The sequence below is a fragment of the Oreochromis niloticus genome, unplaced genomic scaffold (genome assembly GCF_001858045.2).
Source record: "Oreochromis niloticus isolate F11D_XX unplaced genomic scaffold, O_niloticus_UMD_NMBU tig00007550_pilon, whole genome shotgun sequence".
In the NCBI taxonomy this organism is placed as follows: Eukaryota; Metazoa; Chordata; class Actinopteri; order Cichliformes; family Cichlidae; genus Oreochromis; species Oreochromis niloticus.
In genome coordinates, this window is record NW_020328640.1 from 23,050 (window position 1) to 33,895 (window position 10,846).

A 10,846-nucleotide genomic window follows, 5' to 3' on the forward strand; every position below is an offset into this window, starting at 1 on the left:
TTTGTCTGCTTAAGCCTGTGCTGCCTGAGCTTGTACTGTATTTCATTGTAATCCTGTCTTGTTGGCCAGGCTCCACGGGTGTTGACAGTTCTGTTGACTCACTCTGACTGCAGCCTGCTGGTCGGGGACATGGTTCAGGATCTGGATCTCAGCTACGAGCGCACAGCTGCTCTTTTCTGCTCCGTGCTGCACGCGCTCATGAAGGCACTGGGTAAGATTTCAACAGTGATGTCAGCTTGAGTCTCACGTATAAGGAAGAAAATGTGACTCAAGGCATTCGCTACCACATTTTCTGTGTTGCTTAACTTTGTTTTCTGCAGTGCCTTTCAAAGTTTCTATCAATGAGTACATTTCAGGATATATAACTTTGCTTGTTATCAAATTATCAGCATCTTTGGAAACATTTAATACATCGTGATGGTTTAAATGCTGAGTGGTTTTCTGTTGTAGAATTAATATTCATACAGAAGTTTTACAAGCCCTCACAGTAAAAATGTATAAATTAAATGTCACTAATGGGCTCTTTCCAAAAACATCATTGTCTGTGTCACACTGATTTTGATCAACTGACTTATTTTATTGTAACCAAACCTATGTTCATATTGTTGTCTTGTTTTTCCTTTAGCGAGGTGGTTTCCTTCCACTTGTAGCAGGACCAGTAAGTCTGCCAGCTCCAATCAAAGCTCCAGTGACCAGGAAGACCTCAGCATTCGCCAATTCCTGCTGAATTACTGCAAACAGAAAGAACTGGCAGAGAGCATTGGAATAGAGGACGATGACACTGAAGACCGAGGTAATAGGTCTGTCTAAGGGCCAGTGGAATATCAGCTGTAGACTGTAGTGGTGGTTATATTAGATTCAGAGTGTAGAGGAGATGAATAACTGTACATGTGGTGCCATTGCAGAGGTCCCTCCCACTGAGTGTGAGGATGTGTCAGATATTGGTAGTCATGATGTGAAAGCGAGCTTCCCTCCCACCTCAGCATTACTAAGGATGTTATGGAGCGCTGCATTCATCTGCTGTCTGATCCCAGCCTCAGGCTCCGACTCAAGGTACTGTATCAGTAGTTTTATGTAGAGTCAACTGTTGGACTGGTAACAAAATAATCATTCTTGTGAGGGTAGGACCGCCAGCGTTGGTACAATTCATCCTGTCAGAACTGTGTGGATGACTGTTCACTGGTGTAATGCTCATCAAGGAAAACATTCAGTCTGGTCCAGGAGTGAAACAGAAATAAGTCATGTCTTTAGAGAAGAACTGGATTGCAAATCAAAAGGTCCTTAATAGCTTTTTGTCCTCCCCGACCCTCAAAGCCAAAGTTCAGCCATGAGAGCTGATGGGACACGATTTGTAAAAGTGACATTAGCAGAAACAAAGGTGATTAAGATAACATAAGATAACCTTTATTAGTCCCATACGTGGGAAATTTGTTAATTACTTCATATTTGCAAATACTCTATTTGCATTCTTTAGAGAAAAGAATATGAAAGGCTGTCTGCTGTTTTGGATTGATGTCCTTCTCCTGAGCCTCAAAGAAGTAGGGCAGTGTCACGGTCCTTTTGGCAGCAGAAGCTGCTGAGCGCTGGAAAGAAGCACGGCCATACCAGCTGAATGTCTCACTGACACAGAACTGTTGGTCATCCTCTGTTTTGCTACTGTCTTCACCCTGCTGTTATTTGGTCTCATCTCAATAATGTACTTTTCTATATAGCTAAGCTTGATGAGCGATCCCTTGTTGGCTGACATTTATGTCTTTGAGCGTGTGAGAACTTTAATAATTATAAACACATGAATTTGACAAATGTCCTTTTAACTGTCAGCTCATAGTGAAGTACACTGAGCCACCTGAGCTATAATATCAAATAGAAGCTGCTACCTTTGTCAAGAGTGGCTGGATCTGAGTGCGTACTACTTCAGTTATTCAAATTTTGCTGAATTTGTTACAAAAAGTCCTGTCTATGTGCAGAGTGTCTTCCAGAGGAACGGTTCTGTGGGGATGTTCTACATCACAACATCAGCCACTCCACAACAGAGAAAGTGTTATTGATGTTTTCTAAAGCCATTCCTCCAACCACATGTATTATTAGAGTGGACGGTCAAAATTGCACAATATCAAGGTATTTCCTCATGAGATACTCAATTTTGGTTTTCATATGTGTCTACATCCAGTTAGAAATAATCTATTTAAGTGGTTTTCTCTTTTTTGGTAGCTCGCATTCTGCCAACAGTGAAGCTTCGAAACTGCTCCTGTGGGGGCGTAAACTTCACAGTGTCAGCAGGAAAAATAGTGATTTTAATCAACATTAATAGTAAACAGCAACCTGCTATTTAGGTTAGGGTGATGGATTTGAACATAGTGTGATGAAGCATGTTTTCTGCCCTTGCTGTACAATCAGAACATGGTATTGCATTAACAGAAGTCATCTGTGAAGGCAGTGATGTATTAGTCATGTTGTTTATTTTCTTTTTGGTCCAAGGATGTTATAATGTGCACCAGGCGACATACAGATGTCAAACATGCCAGCAGCAGTGCAGCCCTGATTTAAAGGACCGATTAGGAGTGGATATTGGCCAGCATCTGTCAACATGTCTGCTCTTTACACTTAGACCCTTGAGCTCTTCCAGGAACTAAAGTATTTTCTCCATGATTCTCCAGGGAAGCTTTTGCAAACTGTTGGAGCGTGCAATGAGCGAAAGGTGCTCATTGTTGATGTTATTTGTTTTGTGTTTTTATGCATATATTATAAAACCTTCCATGGTTAGACTTTATTGTTTCTCTGATGTTGCTCTGATGACTGTGACTTTTTTGATGGCGTTTTTGTTGCTGAAGACAGCCAAGTGTCTGCATTTGTTGGCTCTTTTTCTTTTGGTTAATTGACATAATAGTTTTTACTATAGTAACCAATGTCTGTCTTCTGCAAAATGACTACTGTTAAATAAACTAAATGGAAAATCTTGTCATTGACTTATAATTCCTTGCTATTTTATTATATTTGTTACATGTCATAGACACTGGGAAGAGGCAATGTGGGGATTCCCAGTGGACAGCAGCACGAGAGGCTTCAAGGAAGTGGAGGTCGCTGTGTGTCCACATGGATTAATGTGTCTTTTGTGTCCTTTCACTTCAGGGACAGCAAACAGGTCGCCGTGGTGTATTTTAGGAACGGTTACATGCCTGACAACTACACTTCTGAACAGGTCCAACTTTTGATTTGCACTCAGAATGATTACATCAAGAGTTTAGTTAAAAAACAAGTGAAACCTGCAGACTTGCGTAAACTGATTCGTATTCATGAGAAACTGGAACGTCATTATCATTGAGTTATTTCTTTCCCTGCTTAGCAATACCAAGTCTAGCCCTGATTGGCTGATATAAGTGACAACAGACCTCTGTCGCTGTGTCAGTTTGAATGGGTGATTAGAGATCAACACATGTTTGTTGCTGCTCCATGTTCTCTGCAACATTGTGTGTAGTTACTGCAGCTGTGTGTGCATTCTGCTGGCAGGACAGGAAACAAGTGAAAGAAAACTGCGAGCACCCTGAAGGAAAAGTTAATCGGACATAACAAGTTAAAACAGTTTGCAAGTTTCAAGCCAAACTGCTGAATCTACGTCCAAGTTCTCCTTGATAGCGTGACTCTGTGTTGTTCTCCTTCATTCTTCTGTCTCTGTCTGTCAAATCTCAGCGTAATATAAACCAACTATTGTCACGCTCTGCTGGTCGGTGTGCTGGCAAGCAGAGATTATTGTCTGTTTTCAATTGCAGAGCTGGGATGCTCGTCTTCTGATGGAGCGCTGTCGAGCTGTGAAGAGTCCAGATATCAGCGCTCACCTGGCTGGTACCAAGAAGGTTCAGCAAGTGCTCGCCAGACCTGGAGTCCTGGAGAGGTTCTTCCCGGACCAGCCTCAAGCTGTGCAGCAGATCCGAGCGACATTCGCTGACCTCTACTGATGATAATACTTTTGAAAATGGCAGTTTAATTTATTGGGCAATTATAAATCGTATTTCTTAGGCTGGCTTTTAAGGAAGGAGAAAAGGTATGTATCAGTTGGCTGGGAAGAAGATGGAGGTGGAAAGGATGTGCAAGCTATGGGACAAAGTTGCTGAGACCAGGTAAACAGAGGTGACGATCAGTGAGCAGGAGTGTGGCTTCGTGCTGAAAGAGCCAACAGATTCTCTGGAGAGAAGGTGAAGGAAAGTCAGCTGAAGCAAGACAGTTTGTGGGTTTGTGTTGGACTGTATGTTATGCTGGGAGCCTGGGGATTAGTGGACTTTGATTCCAAGTTAATATTAGCTAGTGTTTCTCCTGGTTTTTGGGCGGTGGAGTAAAAGGGATTGGTTGGTGGCTGTTTCTAATGTTAGCCTTTTCTTTGTTTTCTTACAGGCAGAATGGTGATAATGAGTGTGTGGCATCTGCTGAGGACCAAGCTCAGGACACTCAGACGGGGCGTCGCAGCAGAGTCACCGTGCTCGACAATCCGCTGCTGTTCTGAGATGTCCCACTCCTGCCTGCACATAGAAACCACAGTGAAGTCAAAGTTCCACCTGCACCTCCACCTGTTCTTGTACAGCATGACACTGACAGAGGTGAGACAGCAGAAAGTCTTTGTTTATTTTTGTAATAAGTTAAGGAATTAAGTTAAGAAGAGTGATTAAATAAATTGTTTCTTGCATTTTTGATTTAATGGTTGTGTTTAGGATTATTTCAGAAACATGTTTAGAGGATCTTTGTAAGCCTGTATTTACTTTAAAAGAAGGGAAGCACTTCTTCATCCTACAGAAAGGTGACACATTACAGATGAGTCATAAAAGTGTCTCTGTCACTCTTTCAAGGCTCTCTCATTTTCTTTTTACTGGAACAGCATGGTAAAGTAGGTCTAGGCTGCCATCTTGTGGCAGTGTGTTGTTACTACAACATATGAAATTGTGTTTCTATGGATATAATTCAGCGCACCGAGCCGCTCTCTCAGTACAACTGAACCTGGTTTTTTTAGACAGATAAACACTAAGCCAGTGAAGCTTTTGGTTTTGTAAAAGTGTTTCTTATTCAAATGCATGTTAGTTTTATAAGGTTGAGAGCAGTTAGCAGTGCATTCATGGACATCTTTAAACTATTAATTGAAGAATCTTTGTCATGATGGCATGAACTAGAAACGTGAGCTCCAGGTGAGACTGCACAGAAGAACAAGTGTCCTTAAACTGCATCAACTGATGACTTCTTACAATTTTATTCTACTGTTGTTTTTATCATTGAACGTTTATGTCTTTGTGTACACGTACTAACCAAGCTACTGTAACTAGAGAAGCTCAGCAATATATTATTAAGTACACAAACAGTTCCAGGTGTGGACTGTTTGAAGACCCCACTTGGATCATGTGAGGACATTTAGTTTTTTGTTACAGGCATTGAAGGGTTAATGCTGTTAATGCATAGTAAGTGATAGATAACTTGGTAGAGCTGGTCCAGCTTGTGAACCAAAGAATATATCTAGTATGTTGTGAATGAAAAAATAAATGTTATGACTGTTCATTTACCGAACCCTAACCTGTGAGATCAGGCTCACATCTCTGATCATAGAATGGGGACTTTTCAGGAAATGTACTTCAAAAAATAAAAACAAGAGTAAGATGGGAAGTCAGAAGGAATAAGAAACTTTCTCAATTGTGAGAATTCTGTGAGAATTTAGCTGGATTGTCTGTGGTTAACTGGCCTGTAACAAGAGGAGTCACCCACTGCTGCCCATTACAAAGGAAGAGGTTTTAGGACTTCCAAACCGTCTTCACTGTTCCATCAGGAGGCATCCATTTCTTTGTTACACCCTATGCTTTGAGAATACACTGAGATTGTCACTATTAATAGTGATAATATGAAATACACTATTATCACAACTGGCTCACTGTGGTATTATCACACCACAGTGAGCCAGTTGCATGAACACCAGCCTAATCAGACTTCTGCAGAGCCTCAAGTTCTTTTGGAGTCTGCTTCTTGTGTCCAACAGGAAGATTCTGTCCATAACAAAGGATTTTAAAATGTACCATTTTTTTTTCTTTTTACTTTTGTAAGTACCTAAAATTATTATTGCCTCAAGGGATTTATACTCTGACCTATGGGTTTTTGTTTTTTAAATGTTGTTCTAAGCGGCCAGCGAATTGTTATTTATCGTTTCTGGTTTTACTATAAACAGACTGGGGACGCTTGTGTTTTCTTTCTTCCTCAAATGATCAGATAAGACTGAGTAAAAGAATAATACAAGGCATTTTGCTGTGTTCACAGAGGGTCTTGAGGTCTGTGTAACGGAAAGATCTTGGCGATGGGGCATAAATTTGGGCACCACAAAAAAAGAAATGAATCATATTTAGTAGATCTGCCTTTTGCGAAATTACAGCTCTAAACGCTTCCTGTAGGTTCCAATGAGAGTCTGCATTGTGGTTGAAGGTATTTTGGACCATTCCTCTTTACAAACATCTCTAGTTCATTCGAGCATGGACAGCTCTCTTTAACTCACACCACAGATTTTCAATAATTTTCAGGTCTGGGGGCTGAGATGGCCATTCCAGAACGTTGTACTTGTTCCTGTGCGTGAATGCCTTAGTGGACTTCGAGCAGTGTTTCGGGTCGTTGTCTTGTTGAACACCCAGCCCCGGCGCAGCTTCAGCTTTGTTTTTATTTTATTTTATTATTATTAGTCCTTTATTTATCCACGTAAAAAATCTCATTGAGATTAAAAATTCATTTTCAACAGAGACCTGGCATCATGGCAGCAAAAGTCAAAATACACATACCACATAAGTATATAACATTGATTCCTGGACATTGGTCTCCAGAATCTGTGATACTGAGTGGAATCCATGTGTCCCTCAACTTTGACAAGATTCCCGTCCCTGCACTGGCCACACAGCCCACAGCATGATGGAACCACCACCATATTTTACTGTAGGTAGCAGGTGTTTTTCTTGAAATGCTGTGTTCTTTTCCTCCATGCATAACGCCCCTTGTTATGCCCAAATAACTCAATTTTCGTTTCATCGTCCACAGCACCTTATTCCAGAATGAAGCTGGCTTGTCCAAATGTGCTTTAGCATACCTCAAGCGGCTCTGTTGTGCTGTGGCCGGAGAAAAGGCTTCTCTGCATCACTCTCGCATACAGCACCTTGTGTAAGTGCGCCGATGGTTGAACGATGCACAGTGACTCCATCTGCTGCAAGATGATGTTGTAGGTCTTTGGTGACAAGGACCCTGTGGAGCGAGGCGTCCTCAACCTCTCCACAGCACAGGTGGAATACAACGAAGACCAGCAGGCCATGCTTAAGGTACGGTTTGAGGCGGATAGAGAAGGCTGGATGTAACACGCTTGTCTACAAGACTTAAAAACAGTTTCTACCATCAAGGCATACGACACCTCAACCACAACACTTAACACCACTACACACTCCACAGGATGCACTCAGAAGCTACCCTGCAGCTTCACAAGCACACTGTTAATCTGCTCTGGTCACTTCCCTTTATTGGTATTTTATTGAAAAAAGAAAGTGCAGATCCTCCTCAATCTGTGTACATACGCCGCCTCTAAACCCCGATCGTGCCAGTGTCAGTTGTGAGTCAGTAATACTCATCCATTTGTGTTAACATAAAAACTGCAGACTAACTAGAGACAACAAGCGAGGATCGTTCATATCTCAGCAGTTTAAAAAATAAATAAAAACCCAATTGTTCCTGCAGGAGTAGATTTGGGCCCCTTTTGCTTTTTCATCCCAAGGAGTAAAAACGGGTACAAGGAGGGAGGAGGAGGACTAGGAGGATGAAAACGAACTGAGAGAGAACTTGATTTGTACATGCGGTCTGTTCTGGATCAGTGTGGTAGTTACCTCTATAACCATTCCTTCTGCTCTCTAGCTTGCTCTAACTCCATTTATTTCTTCATTTTTTAACCTTATTTTGCACATTAACACATATCTATAGCAGGACAGAGACCAGCCACATATGTTGTCCAGGATTGTATTTGAGCATCAGGAACAATGATAAGAGCACATATCAGGAGTACACTGGAAGTGTTCTCAAGGGTTTATAGAAGTTAAAGGGACTAATATTCAAAGTCCTATTCTGATACTACCCCATGAATATTTGCTCTGTGTACCTGCTGCAGCTGCTACATTTGGCTCCAGATTCCTTTTGGTGCCTACGCTCTCGAGATGTGTTCATGTAGCAGGCATTAAAAACTCTGGTCAACCACAGCAGTATGCTGCTGTGTTGTATGAATGCGTGGAAGGAGAGGAACCGACTGTCTGTTACATATAGATAAAACAGCTCTGACGTGACCTCGGGTCAGCCAGTCTGACGGTCAGAGAAACAGAAATGTGCTGGATTGTGGATCTCTGAGTGCACATCAGATGCACCTATGCACAGATCAAATCTCAAAGTGCAATGTACCTCATATACATGTTGATGCGAAGCGCTGCCTTCTTTTGCGAGGTGTTTTTTTTTGGATTGTGTATTTTTGTTTGCAGTGTATTAATTATATATATTAGTTTGCAGCTCTTTGCGCATATAATAAAGGTTCAACTACTGATCATTTAAAGTCTGTGCGGTTTAGTTGTTCACTCTATTAACAAATGATGGTGTGGCGGCCTGTTCTAGTGTGAACTAAAAGAGGGTTTGAATGTAGAGAGAGGGGGGGAAGGAAAAGGGACCTAATGTACCCCTGCACCCCGACTGAGAGGTGAGTTACTTAGTGCTTCCTCTTATTAGAAGCAGTTTGAGTGAATTAGAGTCTGTTGTTTTTTTGTTTTTTGTTTTTTTGGGGGAGGATAACTATCATTAGTCATGCTAGGCATCATCTGAACTCAATCTGTACAAATAAAGGTGTATTTAACTCATTTTAATCTTTTAATATCAGGATATAGGACTATACAAGTGCTTGTGACATCTAAACGACAGCAACTTAATGTGTCTTTCTTCACCTCATCACTTTTTTCTGTGTTTGTTTTTCCGTTGATGCCTTTCAAACGAAACTAGCCATATATTTTCCCCTCTGACAATTATTCAGTTACCCGCCCCTTTCAGATTTGTTCACCAAAGAAAGGAGAAAACCTCATTCACTGCACTTATTTGTCAGACCGTTTCATTTTCATACTTTGTAAATCTATATTGTATGGAGCTTGAGATCAATGTAATATGCTTACTGTATTTGTATAATTATAATCCATCGCTGTATAGCATAGATGTGTCATGGCGATTCTAATTCTGTGTATGGTATCTTGCCCATGAACTGTTAGTGAATGACACAACATAAGTGCAAACGTGCTTAGCGTTGAGTGCTGCTGCTTTTCCTGCTTTATGTGAGCTTCTGCTGTAGTTTATGTGCTTTTAGTCCCAAGACACTTTTACTCTGGCGCACATAAGATCTTTGATGTTGGTGTCATCTTCCTGTGATTCTGTGACAGGTGGATCTTCACTTCAAGTTTAGTATGTCACACCAAATCACAACAGTCGGAACACTGTAAGACTCTAGATATTATGGAGGCACAACATTTAAAGCTCCCATCTTCTATCCACGACCTAAAGTTATTTATATGATAAATAGCCCCGTGTTTGTTTACTTGCTTTGTAAAATGCAAAGTGGTGACTTTTTCTTTTCAAGTACGTCCTCATATGGAGACATTTTTATTAATGAAACAAGTCATAATTGTTTACAGAAATTTGTACATTTTGTTGGGCAGAATGAGGTAAACAGTGAAGAAAAGTATGAGAAACGGAGCATAGGATCTCCGGAGACTATGGCAACTAGAATTATTGTACACATGTGTATGTATTAAGGACTGACACAGACAAAGAATTAATCATACAATGAAGCAATGTCATTTTAAAATGTTTATTCATAAACAGGATAAAACCATTCAAGTATTGAGTCATGAATAAAACAGCAACCTCTCATCTGCTAATTGGGAACAGAGGATGTCAGTGTATTTTTCAGTGCTAGTTGTCCAAATTGAGTGAGACGACTTTACATTTGAATAGATTTGATAACAAGTTATATTTGGTTTTAATTGAGTGCAGTTCAGTTTGATTTAAATCAAGCCAATTCACAACAACATTTTTCTCAATATGCTAAATTCCCACCGAGACTAGATAAGATTATTCTAAACTGGTAAAAATACAATTCTCTTCATGTACAAAAATCCCACCCAGTCCACAACCAGGACGAATACTCCTTGTGTGTTCTTGAGCTGGACAGAAATTCCTCTTGCTAAGTGAGGTCCACGCCAGCCTCGTGCCAGGCAGACTAGGAGCCTCCTGTCCCAGTCTCGTCCGTCCACTGGCCCCATCACATCCCAGCCCAGTTCGCATTCTGCATTGGAGTCCGTCGCTCGATACCACCGCGCTCCCCTCACGTCATCATCTGTACGTAAAACAATAGGAGCCAGAACCATCATCCCGGAAGCGGCCCTGGCTTATAGCCGCGACACTCTCCCAACACGGCTGCACCCAGTGAACAACAATCAGCACTACTCACAAATGCAGGCAGGTATACATCTGCACTGATGTCAATCACACGCGTTGTCTCCTACTGTCGCCGTTCCTGCTGTCGGGACTGGTCACCACATCACGCTGACCGGTCTCCAGACGGGCTTCATGCGTTCCTCTTCCAATCTAGGGCCTCTCTCTTCCAGTACTCAGCTTGCTTCCTTTTAATAAGTCCTATAAACAGCTGAAAGGACACCACTGGACAGACACATGCCTCAGCAGGTGATGACTATCAGCTAATTTGTCCCATGCCCAGCCAATCCACAGTGGATTAAAACAATGTAAAACAGACTAAAACATGTGATACAAAGAAAGTAAA

General features: G+C 41.4%; 1 protein-coding gene across 1 annotated transcript; it reads left to right on the forward strand.

The window, feature by feature from the left end:
- Positions 1–768: 768 nt before the first annotated feature.
- LOC109197898 (glutathione synthetase-like) lies at positions 769–3,993 on the forward strand. The gene is made up of 4 exons (XM_019353637.2): positions 769–793; positions 906–1,053; positions 3,130–3,199; positions 3,768–3,993. Exons 2-4 carry the CDS (start codon positions 995–997, stop codon positions 3,951–3,953), a joined length of 315 nt encoding a protein of 104 aa, XP_019209182.1. The 5' UTR covers positions 769–793; positions 906–994; the 3' UTR covers positions 3,954–3,993.
- The last annotated feature ends 6,853 nt before the right edge of the window (positions 3,994–10,846 follow it).

Excerpts from the sequence above, each read along its gene's own strand:
- LOC109197898 (XM_019353637.2), top strand. The coding sequence starts at position 995 with ATGTTATGGAGCGCTGCATTCATCTGCTGTCTGATCCCAGCCTCAGGC. Across the intron at positions 1,054-3,129 it reads GCCTCAGGCTCCGACTCAAG|GGACAGCAAACAGGTCGCCG; the intron begins GTACTGTATCAG and ends CTTTCACTTCAG. Across the intron at positions 3,200-3,767 it reads ACAACTACACTTCTGAACAG|AGCTGGGATGCTCGTCTTCT; the intron begins GTCCAACTTTTG and ends TTTCAATTGCAG.